Source organism: Phyllostomus hastatus, unplaced genomic scaffold (genome assembly GCF_019186645.2).
Source record: "Phyllostomus hastatus isolate PE091 unplaced genomic scaffold, TTU_PhHast_1.1 phas_scaffold_21, whole genome shotgun sequence".
Taxonomy (NCBI): Eukaryota; Metazoa; Chordata; class Mammalia; order Chiroptera; family Phyllostomidae; genus Phyllostomus; species Phyllostomus hastatus.
Genome location: NW_025334017.1, coordinates 21,186,663 through 21,212,913, shown reverse-complemented (window position 1 = coordinate 21,212,913; position 26,251 = coordinate 21,186,663). Strand labels below are relative to the sequence as shown.

General features: G+C 37.0%; 1 protein-coding gene across 1 annotated transcript in view; it reads left to right on the top strand.

Annotated features, from left to right (window-relative positions):
• The window catches only part of STK3 (serine/threonine kinase 3), a 252,825-nt gene that overhangs the window by 26,736 nt on the left and 199,838 nt on the right, over positions 1-26,251 (top strand). Inside the window, exons 3-4 of the mRNA XM_045861098.1 lie at positions 4,451-4,579; positions 6,955-7,069. Of these exons, the coding sequence (XP_045717054.1) occupies positions 4,451-4,579; positions 6,955-7,069 (244 nt within the window). The remainder of the gene's footprint in view (positions 1-4,450; positions 4,580-6,954; positions 7,070-26,251) is intronic.

Here is a 26,251-nt window from a genome sequence, read left to right as displayed (position 1 = left end):
GCTCCCAGGCCCAGCCCTAGCAGCAACTAGCCTAGATTGACAGCTTGGTTTTGCCTGGGAGTCTCCAAGCTCAGCACAAGTAGCAGCCATCTCAAATTACTTTATAGCTCACATAGGGTGGCTCTGGGCAGAAACCAGGTAGGGGCTGACCTTGGCCCTGCACCGCCTGGGAAACCCAAGAGTCTGTGCACACAGTGGACAGCTATTGACCATGTCAAGGCACCACTCACTCTGTTCCCGCACGGCTGATATTCCATGGAGAGCAGAGGTTGTTGGTCAGTATTTATAGCCAGTCCTTGTAGCAGACTGGTCTGGGTAAATCCCTGCTATTGACCTGCCAATAGTAATCAAGGCTCAATTATAAGAGGAGGCTGTACTCAGCCTATATGAAGGGCACACGTTGAGTACCCTGCTTGGGTGATAGGGGAAGCTGTGTCACTGGACCCTGCTGGACACCTACTATATTAGGCCACGCTACCAAGACAGGTAGTCATAGCAGCTCTACCTAATACATAGAAACAAACACAGGGCGGCTGCCAAAATTAGGAGAAAATGAGTCATGGCCCAAATGAACATATCAAAACTCCAGAAAAAGAACTGAGCAAAATGAAGATAAGCATTCTATCAGATATAGAGTTTAAAACACTGGTTATAAGGATGGTCAAGGAACTTAATGAGGACCTCAACAGCATAAAAAAGATCCACTTAGAAATGAAGGATACACTAATTAAAGAACAATTTACAGGGAAACAACAGTAAAGTGGATGAAGCCTAGAATGAAATCAATGATTTGGAACATAAGGAAGAAAAAAAACAACCAATCAGAACAACAGGAAGAAAAAAGAATCCAAAAAAACTAGGGCAGTGTAAGCAGCCTCTGGGACAACTCCAGGCATTCCAACATTCACATTATAGGTGTGCCAGAAGAAGAGAAAGAGCAAGATACTGGAAATCTATTTGAAAGATTAATTTTGAAAGAAAACTTTCTTAATTTGATGAAGGAAATAGAAATGCAAGTCTAGGAAGCAGAGCGAGTCTCAAACAAGATGGATTTAAAGAGGCCCACTCCAAAACACATCATAATTAAAATGCCAAAGGTTAAAGGTAGAGAATTTTAAAAGCAGCAAGAGAAGCAGTTAGTTAGCTACAGGGGAATTTCCATAAGGTTGTCAGCTGATTTCTCAAAAGAAACTTTGCAGGCTAGAGGGATTGGCAAGAAATATTCAAAGTCATGAAAAGCAGGGGCCTACAGCCAAGATTGCTCTACCCAGCAAAGCTATCATTTAGAATTGAAGGGCAGATAAAGAGTTTCCCATACAAGAAAAAACTGAAGGAGTTTGTCATCACCAAACCATTATTATATGAAATGTTAAAGGGAGTTATTTAAGAAGATCAAAACTATGAACAATAAAATGGCAAAAATGCATATCCAGCAACAATTCAATCTAAAAAACAAACTAAGCAAACAAGAACAGAAACAGAATCATGGATACGGAGAGCATTTTGATGGTTGCCAGATGGGAGGGAGGTGTGGAGGAATGGGTGTGGAGGTGAGGAGATTAAGAAGTACAAATAGATAGTTATCATAAATGTAACTACACCTATGTGGATGTAAAGTACAGCATAGGAAATGGAGTAGCCAAGGAACTTACACACATGACCCATGGACATGAACAGAGGTGTGCGTATTGCCCGAGGGAGTGGGGGATGCTGGGTGGAAGGGGCCACGGGGGAAAAGAGAGAGAGAGGGAAATTCTTTTGGGACATTCAGAAGTTTTTTGGTTATCCCAGTCTTGAGTTGGGAATTTAAGCCCTGGGCTTATTATATAACTTTCACAGTGTAGGCCGGGTAGCCAACCCATTCTGTTGTCCTTGTACTCTTATTTTGCCATAGCATTCTGTTGATACAGATAGTTGATCTTCTAAAATCTTGCCCAAACTCCAGGCACCCATGGGTAATAATTTAAATAATTGTTTTGCCATTGAATGACATAAGCTATGAATTTTCTGTTTGTTGTATTATTAAAGTAATTACTATCTCCAAATCTAAGAAAGAACTAATGTAAGATTCCCATTTTTAACATTCTTTTCCCTGAGAACACTTCCTGTACCAAAAACTATTGGTAGCTATGCTTGGTTAGGGAAAGAAAGGCTACTTTGTGTACTCTGGGTATAAAGAATTTATTATAAAATTAGGAGCTGGAATGACTTGTGGTAGGGCCGTAGATGCAGAGGTCATGGAATCTGCTGCTGAAGGTCAGAGAAGCCAATGCCGGAGATCTCAGCCTGCAGTACTGCAGCAGGTGTTACTCAAAAGCTCACTGGGGATCTTCTGGGATCCTTGAGAATCTTTGAGATGCTCCCACCAACTATCTCAGGACACAGTAGCAGTATGGTGATTATCAAAAGCTCAGCAGGAATCCACTGTCTCTCATATCTGCCATTGCACCTGCCACATCTGGAGAGGGATGGTTTCTCCTCAACTTTTTGCCATTTTGATTTCATGTATGTGCTCCTCATGGTTAACTATGAACTGGGATCCATTTAGAGAAGGGAACTCTGGTAAATGTGGTTCCCAGCTTCACTTTATCAGTGATAAGACCCGAGAAGAGTTGCTTAATTTACAATAGACAATCTAGAACTTAATTCTATGTTAGCTTTTGAGGATATATATATAGTTTTTCCAGAAAAAGTAGAGCCATTGTTAATATAACGAGAACAGTTTGCATGATATTGAGGTAACCTGGCAGCCAAGGAGAGTTGACTGGAATGCAGCTGTGGAATAACGACTTCACTGTACTAGTCGGTGGGGGCTGTAGACGCTGTTGAGTAAGCGTGTGTACCGTGTGGCTATTACTTTAAAAATGACTGAGTGAGTAGAACAATGAGCCTGCGTCGAATTTTGTGTTAAGCTTGAACATTCCTCTGCAGAAACTATTCAGCTGATTTAGAAGGCCATAGCTGTGGGCAACTGGTGGTTGGTAGCTTCATCACAATAACATGGCCACTCAGGCATCATGTCCGATGCAGTTTTTAATGAAACATCAAATCACCCAAGTGACTTAGTCCCCCTACAGCCCAGATTTGGCGCTCTGTGACTTCTGGCTTTTCCCAAAACTAAAATCACCTTTGAAAGGGTAGAGATTTCAGACTGTTAGTGAGATTCAGGAAAATACGATGGGTCAGCAGATGGTGATTGAGAGAATTGTGTGAGGTCCCAAGGTGTCTACTTTGAAGGGGACTGAGGCATCATCGTCCTATGGACACTGTTTCTTGTATCTTGTATCATCTGCAATAAATGTCTGTTTTTCATATTACATGGCTGGATACCTTCTGGACAGACCTTGTATACTTACATACCCATGCATATACCTACATATATATGGCTTTTAAGGAGAGATTGTGTGTGTGTGTGTGTGTATGTGTGTGTGTATAAATTAGGACTATAGCTCTGGCTGGTGTAGTTCACTGGATTGAGCTTCAGCTTGCCAACCAAAAGGTCACCAGTTCCATTCCCAGTCAGGGCACATGACTAAGTTGTGGGCCAGGTCCCCAGTTGAGGGCACGTGAAAGGCAATCATTTGATGTTTCTCTCCCTTTCTTTCTCGCTCCCTTCCCTGCTCTCTAAAAAGAAAATAAATAAAATCTTTTAAATTAGGACTATACACACACATATGTGACTTTGGGTAGCAAAGTAAGTTAAAGTGACAGCAGTTTTTACCTTGTCTTCTAATTCATACCAAAATATAAGTGGCTTCCCTCTCTCATTGTTTTTGCTTTTTAAAAAACACATAAATATTTAATTGGCAAAGTTTCAAGTGTTGTAACAGAGGTGGTTTTGGGGCAGATGGCCGTAAGACCCTATTACTCATTTTATTTACGTGTGAGTTATGTGGCCTTCCTCTTGAGGTGACAGTGAAAGGAGCATTTGAGGCTACCTTGGATCTGTGACTTAGGAGGGACCATACTCCCTGCTTCTCTAAATTGGGTATCGTGTGGTCCCAGCTGGGAGTCTCAGTTGCCCCTAAGGAGTCTGAACAGGCAAGGGACTTGAGTATTTTGGGGATGATTTTGCCTAAGGTGAGATCAGCCCTTGCACCTAACTTGATGCTTTGGCTGTTTTTATTCTGTATTTTATTCTTTTAATTTCAACTTATATCTTCTTAATGCTGTGTTTGTTTGAGTTAACAAAATGTAAGTCTATTTCTTCCATTCATAAGAAAAACAACAAATCTTTATATAGTAACTTGATGATTTTAAAAGATTTTAAGTCAATACTTGAAGCATTAAAGCTAAGGTGTAACTCACTTTTCTTATTATTTGTTTACTTTGTTTTGTCGCCATTAACTTGTGTTTTAAACTGGAAAAGACTACATACAAAAACTCGTTGTATAGTCCTTAATAGCTATGATGTTTGAAAGGAAAGAATAAATGTTTTGGTTTCTTTTAGGTCTTATGGAAGTGTATTTAAAGCCATACATAAGGAATCTGGTCAAGTTGTGGCAATTAAACAGGTACCTGTTGAGTCAGATCTTCAGGAAATAATCAAAGAAATTTCTATAATGCAGCAATGTGACAGGTATGAAGAGATTTTAGTTCTTTATTTGCCTTCATTTTGATGTATTTTGCTAATGTATAATAGAATGTTTTGTTTGGTTATCTTTTTAGTTTTCTGGTTTCCCATTAGAAGATGAGGGTAGCTTTGTAGGGCTGTCTTTAGGACATATAGCTCTTAAGCCAAAATCACCTTATGAAGCAATGTGTGGTGATACAAAATACTCAGTTTTCCCATTTTCAGGGCAAATTTATGGGTGAACATTATTTTTTGATTTTAAGGGGTGGTCATTTAACAGTATTTTTTGTAGAACTTTTTGCTGATTAAAAGCAATTCTGTTTACTGTGCCAGGATCTAGGAATACCAAGACAACTAAGGTACTGTTTTTCCTTTTCAGGGGCTGGCTGGTAATGTAGTTGGGAAGACAGGTACAAATAAACAGCCATAATAAGCTCGGTCACTATACTGACTGGTGCTGGAGGTGATATGAGAACAGGGAGGCAGGGCACCTACCTCAGCTAGGAGCCAGGAAGTCTGGAATGCTGAGGAAGAGTTAAGTTGGTAAAGAAATGGAGGGATGAGAGAGAGAGAGTAAAAGAATTACAGGTAGAGAGGTGGAAAAGAGCTTGCTGGTGTTCTGACAGGCTTAGAACTACTGGAGTGGAAAGCATGAGGTAGACTTGCGTGCACTGAGTTTGGATAGTAAATGGAGCGAATCAGGAAGGGACTTACTGTGCCCTATTCCGTAGCCCAGTGTTTATAAGGGCTGCAGAGTTTACAAATTAGGACTCTATTTAGCCTGTATTACTTAATCAAAGAGGGACTTATTATCCTCTCTTTAGGAAAGGTCTGGAGATAGGGCTGATATAGCAGCAACCATGTAACGGCTGTCTTAGGCCTTTTTTCTTAAACTGTGCTCTTCTTAGCATATGGCCTTTGTTCTCATGTTTATTATCTCATGTTTATAAGTGGGCTGCTCCAGCTCCAGCCTTATTGTCTGTATTCCAGGCAGGGGCGGGAAGCTAAGAAGCAAGAAAGGGCTTTCCCAGAAGCCTCCCCCGAGTTAATGTTTTATTTATCAGAGTTAACACATGGTGACAGAACTGGTGACTAGGGGAGTCTGGACACGTGGTCACCCCTAATCAGATCAGGGCCCTGTTAATAAGAGATCTATGGAAAACTTTCTCTTCCAACAATATATAAGATTCATATAAGCTCTTTGGCTCATGAAATGACTGAATAATGTTAGAGCAACTTTCTTGCTTGGGTTTGTTTAATTTTGTTTTTCTTTATTTTGTATTATATATTTAGATTATGTTACATATTTCTTTTTAGCTGTATAACTGGAAATTCAAGTGGTTATGGAGAACAATATATTCCAAATTCCTCAGTCCCCAGATCTAAAAATATAATTATAAAATTTCCCCAGACCTTTCTGTTAATTTGGTAACTGGAAAAGAATGTGGTTCACACAATTTGATGTAGAAAAGAAGATTGAGCATAGCATAATGCCAGGCCCATCGGGGGCTTAATACTTGCATAATGCTATTTTTTTGGGTGGGGCACCTAAATATACATGCTTAATTCCTAATACATCAGTTTTTTAAAAAATTCATCATTTTTTCCTTTGTAAGTCTTCCTAAAACAACTTGGCTATAAACAGTTTACTCTGCTCTGAATCTCAGTTTAGAATAGTTTAAATTGTTAATAATTTTAATTATCTGAATTTAAAGCAAAACATTTTTCTCCAGAATTTTCAAAGGCCAAAATGAAAGAGAATTTTTAAAAAATCTGGCCCAATTGAAATATAGTATTTTAATGTTGAGTGTTAATATTCAACTGAATGAAAATCCTTTAAAAGATTTCATATTTAGAATGCTTTAGTTAAGCCCTGGCTGGCGTAGCTCAGTGGATTGAGCGTGGGCTACGAACCAAAGTGTCGCAGGTTCGATTCCCAGTCAGGGTACATGCCTGGGTTGCAGGCCATGATCCCCAGCAACCGCACATTGATGTTTCTCTCTCTCTCTCTTTCTCCCTCCCTTCTCTCTCTAAAAATAAATAAATACAATCTTAAAAAAATGCTTTAGTTAAAGAAAAATATTTTCATTTGTTCCTTATGTTTAGTAGTAGTTCTTTACCAAAATAAAGCCATAGTTTCTTGGGAATTACTGAAAACATTTGGGCCTCTGGTTTGTAAACCTGTTAAATTTTATCCATGACTTAAATAGTTATACACAGTTAGTGAGCCCTACATATAGACAATTCAATGTACAGTAGGAATTTAGTTATTAACTTTACTTACTGGGACATTATGGAATGTTGAAATACTTTGTACTGGGCTCAAGAAGTAATTTTCTTTGGGAATAACTAAGTTTGGTTGCCGGTATCCTTTTCTGCAGCCCGTATGTTGTGAAGTACTATGGCAGTTACTTTAAGAACACAGACCTCTGGATTGTTATGGAGTACTGTGGAGCTGGCTCTGTCTCGGACATAATTAGATTACGAAACAAGACAGTAAGTATTTAAATTTTTTTTTAAAAATTTCATTTCTAAAGATTCATAATTGGAATTTGAGTAGGTAGTATTTTGTTACAAGGAAAATACTAGTGTGAAAAAAGGAAAGGTTTTAGAGTGTAAAAGGATCTAGTATGAGGTATGAGAATGAGCCACATGTCTTTGTATGGCCAATTTAGGAGTCGTATGATTGTTTAATTTATATATTGGGATACTTTTTGGTAAGTCATTAAGAAACTACCATGGTATTCCTCTTTTATATTGTAAATCATTGTGTATGTTCTTTATTAATCGAGTTTAGTAAGTTATGGCTAGAATTTTATTTAAAATTCTTAGTATTCATGGCGTTTCTTTAGTTGTTTATATTATAACCTGTGGCTGGTAAACAGTTGAAGTTTTTTGTTTCAAAATTTTAAAAATAATTGAAAAAATTTTTTTTCATTATTTTCCCAAATACTACCAGGATATTTGAAAGTGATAGAGCTAGAATGCAACTTTGTAAAAATTTTTGTGAATTCAGCTCATTGAAAGGTGTTATTAATAATAGCTTTTTATGGTTATATTTTAACCTTAAGTAAAAGTGCTATCTATTTACAAAATTATTTACTTTCAGCTAGCAGTATGTCTAGTTTTCTTGGATAATTTATAAGGACAAGAAAGTCCTTTTTATCTGTGAATGACTAAGAATAATAATCAGTGAAATGATTTGTAATTCTGTAAAACAGTAACCCAATTACTATATGACATTATTGTATGTTGTCAGATATGTTTCAGTAAAATGCAGTCAGAAAAATACTTAACTACTTGAGTCAATTTGTGGTTAACCAGAATCATTTTAAAGTTTGATTGGGGATGTAAGTTGTAGGTTTATTCTACTAATTTTTTTTTCTGTTAGAGAAAATAAATAGGATTTCTTTAAAAGGAAGTGAAACATAAGTTTATATAATCTCTGTTTTGACAGAATGGTTTAAGTGATTTGTGACGTTCTAGTTATATATTTGAGAATTTCTGTGGTGCTTAAGTAGCATTTATGTAAATCAGATGACTCTTGAGTAGCAGAACAATGCTTTAATTGAATGGAATTATACTTCAGTTAGAGATGTGTTTTAAAACTATTTTAGGGATAAACTCAGCACATTTGGTGTTTAAAGTTACCAGGTAGAAATATGAAGTAAAAGTGTGTGAAATGGAAAATCTGTTGTTTTGATTTTAAATGTTAATGTTACCATTTTAAGTAGCTAGAAAGTATTTGATCCAAGTACTTTATTTCTTGTTGTTAATAATTACAAAGTTCTGTGAGATGAGTATGGATGGGATCCTTATCCTTCGGAATCTCATTCACCAGTCAGGAAAGGAAGATTTTAGTCCGCATGCATTATTTTATAGAAGACAGGACCTCCTGAACCTGTTGGGGAGTCATGCATTGGCAATCACTCTTCTCATAGAACAGTGATCCTTGGGCGTGGAAGGCTGTGATTCCCAGGTGTGAAAAAGAACCCAGAGCTACATGAGATGGATCAGGAGCTGCAGGTTATTGTCTCTGGGTGTTGCCTTGATAACAGCTCCTGTGAAATCTCAAGAGTATTTGTTCTATTTTTCCATCATTATTTATTATCTAAAAGGAGTACCCATGTTATGAAGGTTAGCAATATGTATCATCCTATTAAAAATGCCTTGACATTGTAAATATTTGGTCATTTTATAGGAATCTTCACTGGAGTGGTAACCTTGATTGTCTGAATTTCGGAGTCATGGCTGTTACTGATTATATGGCTTTCAAAACTGTGACCAGTGAAACAGTCGTCCTTGACTATGAAAACTTACTCTAGTAGTTACTGTTTTGTGGTCACAGAGCAACCAATCATTTCCTACAAGTATGGGAACCTTTTTTTCTTTTTTAGGGTTTCTATGCTTTTTTTTGTTATATAATTTGTTGTTTCTTTTAATTTTATATACATTTTAAACAGCACAAGGCATTCTTATTTTTTGTATTGTCAGTGTTTATCTTTACTTGTATATCATATTATGCTTTTTATTGCTCTTTATTCTTTTCTGCATTTCTCAGTTGCCTGAAGAACAATATCCTTTAGTGTTTCCTTATGTGTGGGTATGATGGTGATAAGATCTCAGATTTTTTTTTATATGAAAATGTTATTTTCACTTCATTTTTGAACAATATATATGCTGGTTAAAGAACTCTAGGTTGGCAGTTTCCTTAAGGTGTTTGATTTGTTTCAAGAGGTGTTTGACTTGGAAAACCACTTAAGTTACCTACTTTTTGTATAATTAAGCTTCTTTTTGAAAAAAAAATCTCATTAAGGATGAAGTGTTCTTGATTAATTATAAATTGCTATGTGTTTTTGATCAAATTTTTTGAAAATTAAAGACATAGGAAAAAACAAATTTGATTAAGTTACATAGGTGTTTTTTTTTAACTTGGTAGAACAATATTTATTTCCAGATAATTTACAGAAAGAGAAGTATAATCAATATAAATCACACTTACATAAGATATTCAACCTGACTCACAAAAAATAAATGCAAATTCAAAGGTCATTTATAGTAAGTTCCATTGTGCTTAAAAAACACTGAAGTTTGATTTTTTTAGTCTGAAGTACACAGTACTGTTTATATCTTTTTTCCTTTTATCTGTATAGTTTTATAACCTGTCCCTTACATTATGCACTTTAGATTCCAGCTTCACAATAAGAACTGCTTCTTAGAATAAAAAAATTGGATTCATGTTTCAGTGTTTTTGTTAATGGTATTGCCTCATCCTCGCCCCCACCTTTGAGTCATTCTCCTGGCACCCCTTCCTGTCTTTGCCTTAGTGAGTTTGCATCCATTGAAGGACCAGCTCAAATTTCACCGCCTCTTTGAAACTTCTTGTTTTCCAAATAGATACCAAATATCTATTTGGTAATTGGTTGATTAATTAATCAGGTGAATTAGTTAGGTGGAATCTCTATTGCATCTTCATTCTTAAAGAAAGAACATAACAAATTTTATCTGCTTTTGTTATTATAATTTTTACTATTATTATTTTACATATTTTGACAGCTAGGTAGACTGGACATCTTTTCATATGTGAACTGGTTATTTTATTTCCTTTTTATACCTATCTTTTGCCTTTTATTGTTGTTGGTGGTAGTCTTTTTATTATCAGTTTGCAGGACTGCCTGACAGTTTGCTAATAGTTATGTGAACAACATTTCACATATTTTAAAAGTTATAAAACCAACCATCTGATTATGTGCATAGATATTAAAGAAGGAGCTTCAGAATATATCTTTCAGAGGTTTTATGTCCTGATTTGTACTTTTACTTTGGGAAATATCTAGGTAAGGACAAAGGCATAGAATTAAGTCTGGGTGTTAATTAAGTGTATTTCAGTGATTGGAAGTGAGGCTCGGTAGCAAAGGGTGGGTATTGGGTCTATTTGAGTGCTGCTGCTTAACATGGAGCAGATCACAGAGTTGGCGTTTGATCCCGGTAATGAATAGTAATTATGGTAATTAATGTTAGTAGTACCAGAGGTAGAATGAAGGTGAAACTCTCCATATTCCAGTGGGTGATAAAAGTTTTGTGGCAGGCAGTTAGACAGGGATTAGCAAAATAAGGACAATGGGCCAGGTATGGAAAGCCACCAGACAGAAAGCCCCATGTACCTAGCACAACTGGCAAAACTGGGAAAAGAAGGACTCTGCCCCCAAGGCGATCTTTCCTCCCCTGATCTTTTATATCATTGGTCATGCCTTTGGGATCCTTCCCTGACCCTTCCCCTGGCATGTTGCTAGTCCTGTGGGTTAGAACCACTCTGCCTCCACCCCACTCTGTAAGAAGGGGAATGAACTAGGGGGCTAGAGAATAACCCTTAAGCATTAAGCCCCCAGGACAGTGAGGTTCTGACCTGTGTCAAATATGTCTAGGCCTCAATTGTGTTGTAGGTCCAGGCCCAGAAAGGCAGCAAAACCAGATAAGTGATGCCTGACATCAGGACTAGCTGCATTGACTAATGTCCCCTGCCCTGGCTCCAACCAATCAGTAGAGACCATGACCCTGAAAGGACACACCTGGAAAGCTGATGAATATTCTATTGGGATCCTCCCCTGAGACCTCCAGATAAACACCTTCAAGAGGAGGACCCAGTGCAGCTCCCTTTGTGGAGCATGCCCTTCCCTTTCCCCACTCCCTTCCCCCAGGCCAGTTTTCCCTGTCGGTTTTTCTGCTAAGCTCCAAGGGCCCTTCTTTTGCCTCTGTAACTTATTTCCTGGGCCCATTTCTTTCACAGCTCACTTCTACCTCTGTGACGTTCTAAATACTTTTTCTTACAGTTTGAATCTTGGCTTTGAATTCTTTCTTAGCCAGAACTCAAGTAGTGAGGTTGCTGAACCAAAGTCTGACACCTGGTACTGTTTCACAGCAGGTTCTCTGAGTCTCCTAACTGTTGCATTATGAGTAAAAATCACTAGTTAGTTAGTATTCCTTGACTCTCATTTGTAAGTATTGGTGGCTCTATACCTAAATATATGTGAGTAAAATTCCTCAGACTCACAAACACAGCTGAAGTCCTTGTATCATATATATTTAGTAACTGACTTTTTTTTGCATTATTTTTTTCTCACCTTTTTATTTTATTGATTTTCAGAGAAAAAGAGAGAGAGAAAGAGTGAAACATCAATTTGTTGTTCCACTTGTATTGCATTCATTGGTTGATTCTTGTATGTGCCCTGACCAGGGATTGAACCTACAACCTTGGCATATTGGGACAAAACTCTACTGGACTACCCAGCCAGGACCTTTTTTGTTAAAGCATAATTTTAAACCATCTTTTAAGTGGTGGAACCTATGTGAAGGTAACCCTGTTGTGGTATCCTGTAGTTGGAAATCATATTTAATTAGTCATCTCTTAGTATTCAGGAGAAGAGAGATTTCAGTTGCCTTCCCCCACTTTAAGCTGCACAAGGGTAAAAATTTTTACATATTCATCTTGGAAACATTCAAAGTGCCTGGAACAGCTACTGGCATCAAGCAAACCCTTGATAACAAATGTTTGTTGAACTAAATCAGGATTGATTCCTTAGCTGTTTATCCTGTGAATATATAACAACTCTACCCATCTAGTCAGTGTTATATTTTCATAGGTAAGTTGTAATTTGCTTGGCTACTACTATTTGGTGTTCATAATGCAGGTTATTAACAGATGTGGTTATATACCACAGAAAAGCCATAAAACGCGTGCTTACTAGCAAAATTGGCATGTGTGAAATAACAAGATCTGTTGCCTGATTTTTACAGAAGTTGTATACATATGCAAATTTAATTTTTGCTTATTTTTGTAAATGTATTTTACAAAACCTGCCTTTTTGTTATTGTTAATGGAATTTAATGTAAGCTTTTTTTGTTTTTTAGTTTTTTGAGTTTACAAGAACAAAAATCCCAGTTTGTGACACTAAATAAATAACATATTTATAGGAATAATTTCAAAGCTTTTCTTGTGAAGGAATAGTTACAAAGCCAATATATTTAAAAATAAATGCCATTAATGTCTCTAAACATTTAAGCATTTCAAGTATTATGTATTACAAAGTAGATATACACAACTCTGAAATGGAAGCTTTTTAAAGATAGATTATAATTTTGATTGGAGTCTTTCAAAGGGCTTTCAAAATGATCTTTACATAACTGTAGTGTTATGCCTTGACATATGTAAGAAAGAGTCTATGCCTTAGGTGTTTATTATACACTTGAAAATGTTCTAAGAAAATGCTTAAGGCGTTCTCTTCCATTTTGGCCCATTTATTGATTGGAGTACTTATTTTATTTTATTTTGTTTTTTATTTTATTTTATTTTTGGAGTACTTATTTTAATTCAGCCTAGTAGAAGGGATTTTAGTTTTGACCCCTCCATAAACTGGTTTTGTGATTTGGGCAAGTCAGTTAACTGATAAGGACTTCAGCTTCCTCATCTGTTAAATATGATTAACGTTTGTATAGTGCTTTACATTTTACTTGGGAGTTTTATTAACATTTTTGGTTGAATGAAAGGTTCAAAACACAATTACTCATCTAGGCCCAGTGCTTTGCATTAGAGATACAAATAACTCGAACAAATGTTGCTGCTGTTGCATTGCTTACTCATGAGCTGAGCTAAGGTAATATGCATGTAGAAAGCTAGATTCCGTTCTGTGAATAGAGTTCTTTAAGAGTAGAATAGGTGTAGTGTTTAGCCTGGAAGTTCAGAGAGAACTTTGTGAGAGAGAGAACCCTCCCTTTAACAGATTCTCAGAAGAGGAGGTGTCACCTCCCATTAGAATGGAGGCAGTGCTGTGACAGGGATTTGTCTTCACTGTTTACTGTTTTATCTCTACCCTTAGGACAGTGCCTGGCAGGTAGGATTCTCAGTGGATTTTAGTTTACAGGAATGACTGAATGAAGGAATGAGTGTGAATGAGTGAGCCAGTGAGTCAGTCAGAGAAGAGAGGGCAAAGGACATCTTGAAAGAGGAAGAAGTGCTCTGCTAAATTTGCATCTATAAAAATTCAATGACACACATTCTCTGAGGTCACCTAAAGGAGAATGTTCCAGCATCTGGTTAAAATGGCTTTACTTTTCTCACACTTAATCATTTGCTCAAAATTTTTGTCACAGTTTAGTTTGCTGGGTCTATGTTGGGAGTATGATGTTACATAACTTTTTGTTTTTCCTGGAGTTTTTCTTAAGTTTTTTATGTTGAGTGAAGCAGCACCTTTATCATTTTGCTAATGTTTTCTAACTTCTAACTCATTTTGTCTGTTTCCTGATATTTATATGATTCTTCTTTAAGACATTCTTTGGAGCTTCTTGTTCTCTTGTTCTAATGTGGACTCATTGCTTTTTAGGTCTGCTGTACAGCTAGCTGCATCCTTGGGATTTCTTTTCACTGGACTCCTGGGTTAGTGCCACTATTTTCTTGGTTTTCACCCTTGTGTTCTTTCTAAACTATCTTCTTCATGATACAAGAATACGAGGTCAACAGTGAGGTCCTCACATATTTGAAAATGTCTTTATTTTGCTTCCACACTTGGTTAAATAGTTAGCTTATGCAGACTTGTACATGGAAAATAAGTTCCTCTCAGAGCGTCAGGAGTTTTCCTCCATTATCTTCTCCCATCCAGTGTTGCTCATGTTAGAGCTAATGCCTGTCAGAGTCTCCTCTGTTTATAGCTTTCCTTCCCCACCTCTGGAAGTTCTAGACTTTTCTCTTTATCTCGATATTTCTGATGTTGTTGCAGAAGGAACAAGATATGCCTAGGTGTATGTCCTTTTTATTAGTTATGCTTAGCACCCAGTAGTTCCTTTCAAATAAACATTTGTGTTTTTCTTCAGCTTTGGAAACATTTCTTTGATAATTCTTCCCCTCCACCCCCGTTTTCTTCATTGGATGGTGAATCCCCTCAATTTTATTCTTTTTTATTTTGCCTAGATTTTATTTGTTTGTTTGTTTGTTTATTTAACCTTTTTGTCAGGTATGGTAGAGCTGGTTTCTTCTTTTTTTTTCTGATTCTTACAACTGAACTTTTAATTTCCACAGTTATGTTTTAATTTACAAGGGCTCTTTTGTTTTTGATTATTCCTTTTTCATAACATCTTCATGCTAGGACATGGATGCAAAAGCTTTTCTAATCACTATAAGAATAATAAGGTTAGACAACGTTATTCTCTCTTCCTCGCATCATCTCTGTTTCCTCTGGGTTATTAATTCACTCGTCCGATTTATCCTGGTCTTGCCCACAGCAGGGCTGACTAGCTGGAAGGCCACCCTGCTTTCACTGGAAGCATTGGGACAGTGCTTTTGATTGGCAGATATAATGTTAGGATGAATGGACTGGGAGCTTAGCTTTTAGGCGGAAGGGCCCACAGAGGCAATTTGTTCAGTTTCTTGAGAGAGCAGCCAACTCCCCTCCTCCTGCCTTTTTTTTTGGCCTGGGGATAAATACCAGAATGCACAAACACTACATGAGCAGGGATGGGGTAGGGGCTGAGTAGGAATGAGGAGCCAGTTCCTGTTCTATTTTCTTCTTTTTAGCCTCCTTTGAAAAAGCTAACCTCCCTTTCCATATCCCTTCTTCCGCCTGCCCTCCCCATCCAATAGTTCTAACTTGGAGTCCCTCTGGAGTTCACTTGCTAATTGCTCCTTTTGTGGCACATCCCTCTTTGCCTGCTTGGCCGTGACTCTCTCCGTAAAAATGCGTCCACATTTATTGTACTCTGTTGTGCTGATTTTTATGTTATTAGTATTTTGTCAAAAACATTCTCTGTCAGTTTAATGGAGTTTCAGGAGGAGGAAAGACAACCCAGCAAATTAGCTGTAAATTCAGGTTGGTTTTTGAACCTGAATCAATGATATTCCCTCTCACCCCATTCCTTACATATACTGTGTATACTTCCATACTCTTAGAAGAGTATAAATTAGTACAACTACTTTCAGGAGTAATTTGCTAATTTCCTAAAGAGGTGAATGTATGTGTACCCTAGAGCCCATCCAGCGGTTTTCTTCTCTCTCTACCCAAGAGAAATCCCAGCTGTATACAAGGATGTTGTCACAACAGGAAATCAGAAGCAAATTCAAATGCTGGTCAGCACTAGACCCTGTGCTCGAGGACTGCTGCCGCTCTCTCCGTCTCCGTCTCCATGGTTGTGCAGCTCTTCGGCGAAGGCGCCCTGTAAGAGTAGTATTCTGGCTGGAACCTTTTCGAGTGCTCAGTACCCCAGCTCTACAGATGGGGCTGACATTAAAATACCAGATAAATTTTGTGTCTTAAAACTTATGTAAACATTCAGTGTGGTACTGAGGAGAAAGTTTTCCTATCTGCCTTTATCAGGATGAGACGTATTTCTGTGATATTGGCTGGGGGTGGGGTGAGGAAACATAAAATAATGGAGAGGAAATTCCAGAGTGAAGAGAGAGACTCCTAGGTTATATACAGGGTGGGCAAAAAGTAGGTTTACAGTTGTTCATGTAGCAAGTTACGCAGTAATTCATGAATAATAACACCAGAATAAACTCTGTTTCACATACTCATAACTGTAAACCTACTTTTGCCCCACCCTGTATGTGTATTTTCCTGCAGGCTGGTGTTGGACTTGTTATTTCATAATGGAAATAATTAGGGGAGACAAGTTATATTTAGTCATCACTTCCTTAGAATTTGAATGACACATTAAGGCCATTCTGCTTGGTGAATTCTCACCTGCAGAGATTTTTAACTCTAGTGACAGACATTTGGTACTTTTAGTTACTTATATGGCATTGGTATATTCCAGGTATTATTCTAAATATGTTACATGTATTATTGCATTTAATCCTCATAGGAGGATTGAACATCCATATGAGGTAAGAACTGCTATTAGCCCATTTTCCAGATAAGAAACTGAATTATAGACTGGTAAAGTAGATGAGAGGGAAAGAAAGGGTGGAAATTATAGCTAACTGCTGGAACTGAACTCAGAGCACAGACTCTGGAGCCAGACCGTCTGGGTTTGAATCCTGGCTTTGTGACATATCAACTGTGAAGTTGGGCAAGTTTCTTAACTTCTCTTGACTCATTTTCTTTATCTGCTAAATGGGATAAGAAGACTGCCCTACTTCATTGAGCTGCTCTGAAGATTACATGTATGTAAAGTGCTAGGAACAGCACCCGGCATATAAAAAGCCCTATGTGTATTTGCTGTTGATATTGCCATTGTCATCCTACCATCCCACTTCTGTGGATGGGAGTATCGTGAACATTTTCTGTCAGGTATTTTCAAGAAGAGTAATGCAAAGGACTGTGGGATCAGGGACAGAATCCTAGCATGTACTGTTGGTACTTTGAATTATCTTTGTTAATCAAAAGTATACACTGCATAAGTTATAGCTTACATTTTTAGGTACAGTGAGAGTTTAATGGAATCAAGCAGTGGTTATTCAAAATATACTAGGATGTTTTATCTTAGTGCCCTTAGAATTAATGCCTTGTACATAATAGCCTTTTTAGTAAATGCTTGATTTGTTATATTTTAAAAATATGTGTTCTGCCTTGATCTTAATTATGTACTACTTCAAACAGATTTTTTTCTTTGGTGAGGGCATACTGATTTTTTTATTATTGATTTAAGATTTATTTGGAACTTCAAAGTTTGATATTATTTCAATGTTAATAATAGACCATTTTTTTCTCTATAGCATGGATTTCTATTCCATAAAGTGCTTTTTGGGGTTTACATTTGTGTCTGTGATATTGGACTAATTCATGTTTGACGTTCCTAATCACTTCGTTGCATGTTCCCCCTTTGTGTAATGGATACTGGTTCATACAGGATTTACAACTCCACATACACTGAGTGCTTTTTTGTTGTCTTCTGATCTCTTTTTCAGGAATCTTTTCATGTGGGAAAGGATTTTAAAATGTCTGCCCACTGACCATTTTCACAGTAGAGTATCAGTTCTCTTTCTCTTCAGATCAAGGGATTATAAGCAGCGTGTATATATGTGTATTTACATATGGTGAAAGTAGTGAAAGCTTTCTTTTTGAATCAGTAGTTGTGGGACTTCGTGATAGATTATTAATCTTTTTTTTTCTCCTGGCCAGACATCTGCAATCCAGATTTCATGAAAGACAGCCTCTCTCTGCCCTTTTGTATATAATAATGGTTAAAATATTCTAGTTATGTTTCCTAATGTATGTACTTTGTATTGAGCAGATTTGTGTTTTCCTGGAAGAATCCCATAAATTTTTTATTGTTTAAAACCTTGGCTATTTCATATTCTCAGGCCTCTTTTTTTCAGTGGATTGAGATGGAGCAGTGAGGGGTAGGAAGGAGTTACTGAGCTGTTCTGCTGTTTTTTTCTGATGGCTTTCTCATGTTGAATACCTGAGAGCCTCATTCACTTCTTTTTCCCAAGAGAAGAGGAGTAAGGGGGAGAAATTTTGGTTGGAAAGAAGTTGGAATCTGAGGCTTGGTAGATGTTCAGATAAAGCGTTACATGTAAGCTTATGCATTACTTTTGAGATTTAGGTATTTCAAAGATTGCTACATAACTCCTCAAGCTTCTCTAAACCACTGATCTTTAGCAAGGGGTTTTGGTCACCATCGAGTGTGATTATACCATGTATGTCACAAAAACTAGTGAAAACTGAGACGTTGTAGAAGTTCTATAAAATGCAAAATCTAAATGCAATATTAATACAGTCTGGAGTAAATATTTACTCTTGGGGGAAGCAGCACTAGGAAAATGAAGGCAAGAAGGAGACTTTTAAGGAAAGTCTTTGTGCTTCTTTTGAAAGACTTCCCCTACCCGCAATTACTGTACTCCATTTGTTTGGGGGCAGAAAACAGAAATCAGCTTCAGAGAGCTCATGCTGTGAAATATCTGGAGCAGCTAACAGCATTTCTAGAGGTGCTCTGTGGTTTGTGCTATATCCTTATGCTTTATACAAACCTCTCTTCCAGGAACTTTCCCACTTTTTGGTAACAACTTCAAGTTTATTGCATCGGTTTCTACTCTTGGTTGTATTGTACAGATAACCCAGCCTAAACTGGCTTAAGCCAAAAAGGCAATTGATTTGCTTGCATACCAAAAGTCTGTGCAGGGCCAGTTTCATGCATGGCTTAATTCAGGGTCAAATGGATTACTTGAATTCATCTCATTGTTCTGATACCCCTGGATTGATTCCCCTCACATACAGACAGACTCTTGCTTCATAGGTACTAGACGGCTGCCAGGAGCAACCTGGGTTATACCTTTTGAGTTGAAATCCGGCAGTCTTGTACCTCACTGCATCAGAATGGGTCATATGCCTTTCTTTGAGCAAATTGTTGTGGTCATTGGAATGGGATGTGGTGATTGGCGAAGGCCTCAGTCATGTGTCTAGGATGGGTCTGACCGCTAGAGATGCATGGTCTAAGGAGGGGAAAGTAGTCGTTTCCTAAAGGGAAATCGGAGTGTGTTAGTAGGAGAAGGGCAAATAGATGTTAAATGGCAAAAATATCTGATATTTCTACATGGTTACCACACCCCAAATCAAAACAAAACATATCAGGAATTAATCACACTTATAAAAATCTCTAAAATAACTCCTGAGATGAATGTTAAGTGTTAGAAGAGTTATCTAGTGACATTGGGGGTCAAAACTGTTGGGTCCTCGATCCTTCTGTTACAGTAGCGGACAGTAAATTTGGTGTTTCTCAAGGAACTTGTGTGTGCTGTGTAAGCAGCAGTGTTTGCTGTGAGAATTCCCCTGGGAAGTCCACTCATCAGGATTGAAGGCCCATGGTCCCCTCTAGACCAGGGTGGCCTGACCCTGGCATTAATTAGTTCTGGTGTCCATGGCCCATATTCTTAAAAGGATTTTCTCAACCTGAGCAGGTACTACTACTGTTCAGTGCTACACTAGAGTCTTAGGAGTATGAGTCCTCTTGTGTAGAAAGTAATTCTTGTTCCTTATTTGGCATCTCCCACTGAATGAGATCGAGTTCTAAGTATATTGCACGCATGCCTCTTAAAGTTCTGAGTCACTGCATTAACGTGACCGTGCACCGTAGGATTAGACCCTTAAGACTTTTTCATGGCAATCTTATGCCACGTCTTAATCTCTGATTAAACACATCATATCCATCACGCTCCATTACATCTTTTCTAAATCTTTTGATTGGTTTATAAACACTTTTCTTTATGATTTTTTTCCACATACAACACGGTCCCTCCAATACCTTTCTCGTCTACCTTAACTAAGTAAATTAAGCTTACAAAGAGGTAGTTCTTTGGCTTCCCTTATTGGTAACCTGCTGAGTCCTCACCTTAGTTGCTATTCTTCTTGGCATTTCTCCCAGTTCTATTTCTCTTTCGTCAGTCAGGCCCACCTTCACACACTGTATTTTTATATTGTTCATCTTCTGGCAGACGGCCTGTCATTGCCAGATTTACGATGAGCCCTGTGTCCCCGTTGTAAACCTCACCCATGGCTCACTGTGACAGCGGTTACGTGGAGGGATGTGGTTTTAGTGTAGAGACTCCTGAATGTGGAACCAGAAGACCAAGCATCAGTTCCTGGGTTGTTACTTATTAGCTCTTTGACCTTGGGTACATTGTGTAACTCCTCTAAATTTCAGATACCTAATCCTAAAATGGACCTAGTATCCTATTACTGGCCTCCCCTACCTCAGTGTTTTCTTGTGAGGAGCAAAGATGGTGAGTGTCAGAGCATTTTGTAACCTGTGAAGTTCTATATAAATGTAAACTATTTTATTACTGTTAAGGCAGTAACTTTAAAAAATGGTATTTAATTTTTTTTGTATTTAATTTTTAATTGCTAGTTATCTACAGGAGATATTTTATGATATTTGTTGAAGTGGTGGACCTTCTTTAGTATTAGGGAAATATGTTTAATCATTGTGTCCTAGCCAGTAAATGCCTATTTAATCTTAGGAAATCAAGAAATATGTGTAAGTTAATTTTTTAGAAATGGAAACTTAGCTCCTTAGGTGTGGCAAATCTCCCATTTTAACAATTTTAGATGGAGGTCTTTTGAAATTGTTTCACACAATTCTCTATACATTTAACCAGAATGTGTAAACCCCTTCTTCCTTTAATTATATAAATTAAGAAAAAATTAAAGTAATAAGAGCACATTGTAAAAAATTCCAAATGGTACAGAAAAGGAACTCAGTGGCTCCTCACTGATTCCTAAATTTACTTCCTTGGGGGAATGCCAGGTAACAGTTTTTGGTGTGTTCTTTTCAGCACATATGTGCGCATATCTTGTTTTATACCAGGATTCATACCACATGTGGTGGTCTAGACCTAGCCTTTAAAAACAAACTTCTAATATATCTTTAGCTATTTTCCCCCTTACCAGTACATATACGTCTCTGTGTGTATAACACAATGTATTTTCTTCAGTACTTTTGGATAAAATGAGTTCTACCTTTTTAGTTTTTGTTTTTACAGTCAATGCAGAAAACCTTAAAAAAAAAGCCTTACCTGAGGATATTTTTGTTGATTTTAGAGAGAGAGAGAGAAACATCGATCAGTTGCTTCCCATACACACCTAACCAGGGATTAAACCTGGTTTAGGGGTTAAACCTTCCCATACACACCTAACCAGGGATTAAACCTGACTGGGGATCAAACCCTCAGTGTTTTTGTGCATGGAATGATGCTCCAACCAACTGAGCCACCTGGCCAGGGCAATGCAGAAAAGTTTTGTACACATGTTTTGACATACTTGTGTTGTTATGGTTATTGGATACATCGTGAGACATGGAATCCCTGGGTTACAGGGCATGTTCATTTTTAATGACTTTTTTTGTTAATTTTTGGTTGACAGGGTGCTACCTAACATATGTGATTTGTTTTTTTAGTGCTGGGGCAGTTTCAGTTTGAATTATGAAAGAAGTGTGGATTTTGCCTTCAGTGCCTTTCTGCTTCATTACATGCTCTGACTCCTTTTCATCTTTCCTAATTTTGTCTAATTTTGCTTAAGATGTTTATTATTAATTCCACCACAGAAATCTTCATTGGGATTTAGCTGCTACCACAGCTAGTTATTTCTACTACTGTAAATGATATCATTATTATATCCTCCATACTAGTCTTCCTAATTCTAGTCTCTGGCTGACAGTCTGCTCTCAGAGTTCTTTCTCCAAAAGTTCAGATATGATCATATCATCTTTCCACTTAAGAATATGTAGGTATATAAAGCAGAGCTTGGCTCTAGTCTACCTTCACATTTTGCACTATTTTCCCATACACATTATATTCAAACCAAAAAACTATTCACCAGTACTAGACTTCATACATTTTTATGCCCATTGCCTTTATACATTCCTAGTATTTTCTTCCTCCTTTGGTCACCTGACAAACTTTATTCATTCTCCAAGAGTCCACTCAAAAGTCACCTCCTCTGTGAAGGCTTCCTAGAGTGGGAAGAATTGTGTGGTGAGATCATCAAGGCTGGCAGGAACTACATCATTCAAGGCCTCGAGGGTTACATTAGATGGTTTGAATTTTATTTTAAGAATGTTGGTTCTGATGCGTAATCACCTTTAGGATCTGCATCCTGGAGCGATCCTCTAGCTAATCCTGTTGTTGTAGGTATCACTTAGTGCTGTAATTTGTTGTTGCTGTGCCCCTTCTTTCCTACTAAATTCTGAGCACCGTGAGGGAAAGGGCAGTTAACAGGATCTCAGTAAATTCTTGTTAGTGCCTACCTTCTACAGTTCTGTTTGGGTATCGAATGAAATGATACCTTTAATGTGGTCGATACTGTAAAAACTCAATAAATGTAAGCTGTTGTTGATGTTATTATCATCACTGATAGGTGAATCCTGACTTGGGGAATACATAGGAGGACCTCTTCAGAGAGGCAAGATCTCAGTTAGGCCTTAAAAGACTGTAAAGATCACATCAGTAAATTCATTTATTAAAGATTTTTTAAATTTCTTTTTAAAGAGAGGGAAAGAGAGGGGGAAAGAGAGGGAGAGAAACATCAGTGTGTGGTTGCCTATCATGAGTTCCCTACTGGGGACCTGGTCCACAACCCAGGCATGTGCCCTGACTGGGAATTGAACCAGTGACCCTTTGGTTCACAGGCTGGCACTCAATCCACTGAGCCACACAAGCCAGGGGTCACATCAGTAAATTTAATTAAATGGTTTTCAAAGACTTTATGAAAAGTCACTGTGAAATTGCAACTTAAAATTTTATACCGAAATATCTATAGTTATCTGTGTATCTGTGGCAGTTGAAAGGGGGAACTATTTCTCAAAATTTTTTGTTTCCTTAATGTATAACAGGTACTAAATATAGAATCAATGTGTTACTTTATATACAAAAATAATATATCAAAAGCTAAATTTAGCTAATATTGTCAAAGATTCATTTTTAGAAAGTAAAAAATTTTTACATTTTGTATGAACTTACAAAACCTCACTTAATTTGTTTTTAGTGACATAAAAACATCACAGCAGTATATGTGTTTTAAGACAGCTTGTGCATGTGCCCTTGAGACAAGTTGGTGGGTGCGTTTTTTATCAAAGCCATACACACAGTGACATATTAAATGTATTGTATCATTATACTAATCATATAACTCTAGAAACAAAAGTACCCAGAGGACTAAAGCCTATCAAAACCATCTTTTTGTTTTGTACAATGAGATTCTTTTAAATTTTCCAGTGAATTCATAGCAGTATTGAAACCAGATGTAGACTTCCGTCTTTTAATGTATTATTAGCTCCATTATAAAAGTCTCATTTTCATCCCTGATTACTGAGTATTTCACTCATGTTCATTATCTTTCTCCCATCCTCTTTACTTGTTTTGTGACAGAAATACAATGAAACCTGTACTATATTGAAGATAACCTAATTAAATCCATAAATGAAGTACTTTGTTGGTAGAATTTTTCATTGGAAAGGATTCTGGACAGATATCATTAGAAGAAGTGTTAGCTGTGGTTTGAGAAAGCGTGTAGGAGGTTTTCATCTTAGAACTGAAATCTTATGTGACCACCTTCTGTGTAAAGTAGACACTCTCTTCTGTGGATTTTTCTCTCCCTTCTAAATGTTTTCAGTACAAACACGACCATTTTGAAGTGGTTGGATATGGGTCTGTCTGAAGTGATGAAAAGTCTTAATTATAGAAATAAAAAAGATACTACTTTAAATTTTATGTATTATTGAGAACAACTAGTGCTCTCTGTTGTCAGATAGAAATCAGGACACTTGGTTGTTTGCTTATATGTAAGTGAGTTTTTCAAAACATTTATTTTGTAAACAAAATTCTATTTAGGAAAATGTCTGTCAGTTAACTAAAACTTTCCCTCCTTCCTTTCTTTAAAGCAAAAAAGTCAATATGTGTCTGATAGATATGAAATAACTTCTAGACCAAGGCGACTGTGGTGTCCAGCACACGTTCCTGTCTCCTTCCTTTCTCATCTCCATTAGTGATACGAGTGTTTGGAGAAATGTTGAGATAGGTATTGCTGTTATCCAAAGTTCATTTGATACCATTAGTATTTCAAAGAGTCATGTAAACATTTATTTCTTCAAAATTTGGTAAGGTTTACCTACATCTTCGCACTTACAAGGCTGAAATTTGGCCCATTGCTGTTTACCATTTTTTATATTAAAATAAGAAAAATGGACTGTACTTGATTTGTGAGTAGTGTTTCATAACTGTTTTATTTGTATTTTTTTGTTAATTTTTTGAATTACTCTGTTGAAAATCTTTCCTTTTTCTGGACAGTGAACTACTTTCCTTATTCAAAGCCTAATTATAATGCCATTTCCTCACTCCTGAATTAATTGCTTTCAGCTGTGGTTCCAATTCACTTTGAAAGTGCTTTTCATAATAGTTTAGTAGAGATTTATTTTTAAATTCAGTGTAGAACAGGTGTTCAATAAATGTTTCTTTTTTTAGTGAATGAATGTTATCTAGAGCTTTTTGGAAAATAATTCTGCATTCTTAGATCATTTTTACACATGGTTTATACTCTTCCTTTCTGCCACACATGTGCTGTTAATATTCAGCAACGTTGTTACCCATATGGTATAATTTTATAATTGATACCTCATTGTTTTAATTTGCTTTTCTTTGCTAATTAGTGCAGTTTAATATTTTCCATTTATGTTACCCAGCTCTATTTTTAGTTTTTTGAATTGTGTATTCATTTTTTGCCTGTTTGTTTATTGGAGTTTAATTATTTTCTGAAGACTTATGTGAATTCTTTATATTGTAAATAATTCTATACACTAAATACCTTACCACATTTGCTCTGAATATTTTTTGAAGTTTCCTTAGTTTATAATTTTTAAGTAGACAGAGCTAATAAATCCTTATAATTCTTCATTTGCATTTTTTATTAGAAATGTTCTTCCTGTATACTGATTTGATACTTTAATTTTCTTCTACTTATATTTAAGTATTTAAAAAATGTTTGTATCATTGAAATGCGTTTTAGTGGGATAAAACATCTGTTTTCAATGAAATACTCAGAAACCCACCTATAACTTCCCTAGTTAAAGTTACTTTTGGGCCAGGTGAGTCTGCTTACTTGCAGAGTTCATAACAGGTGTACTTGTTTTGATTGAGTGGCACACAATTTAAAATCACGTAAATTTGAATGCTGCAATGAGGTAGGCACCCAGCCCAACATTGCTTTCCTGGTTGTTTATGGCCGGTATGCATTGTTCCTGTTGTTAATCAGTGGTAGCTGTTCTGATTGATCGGGATGATGGCAGGTGACTGCCTGCCAACGTCCTTATTGGACGTTGCGTTCACTGATTGTGACATATTTTTGACTGTCACCCTTGAACAAGCCTTGCAACTCCCTACTTTCTTTTTTGAAATGCATTTATACATTTATGTTTGTGACATCTGGCAGATAGAGGTATGCATTGTAGAGCCAGAAAACATGTAGGCTTTGCTACGTAATGGTGTGTGACATCTGATAGACCCTTTAATTGCTCTAAATTTGTTCCCTCATCTATACAAAGGGATGATAATATGTTGCTGTTTATTTAATTGAGCTGTTGTGAGAGTCACATAAAGTACTCTTTTTTAATATATTTTATTGATTATACTATTACAGTTGTCCCATTTCCCCCTTCACTCCCCTCCACCCTGCACACCCTCTCCCACCCACTTCCCCCCCCCTTTAGTTCATGTCCATGTGTCATACTTACAAGTTCTTCAGCTTCTACATTTCTCATACTTTTCTTACTCACCCCCTGTCTATTTCCTACCTACAATCTATGCTATTTATTCTCTGCACCTTTTCCCCCTCTCTCCTCCTCCCACTCCCCTGTTGCCAACCCTCCATGTGATCTCCATTTCTGTGGTTCTGTTCCTGTTCTAGTTGTTTGCTTGTAAGTTTGATAAGGACTGGGACTGTCAGTTTCTTCACCACTGTATACTTAGCAGAATCTGCATGAGAGAGCTAGTGAGATGTAGGGATTTGTTGGAAGGTTAAAAAAATGATGTGCACATTAATGTGAATTCATTTAGTTGTTAAGTAAAGACTGTGAGGACTTTTTGTTAATATATTATAGAATCAGGGAGTTGAAATGAGTCTTTGAAATCATCTAGCAAAGCCAGAGTTTATACATCAGTATAACATCTCTGACAAATCTTCCTTTGGTCTTGCTGTGGATCTG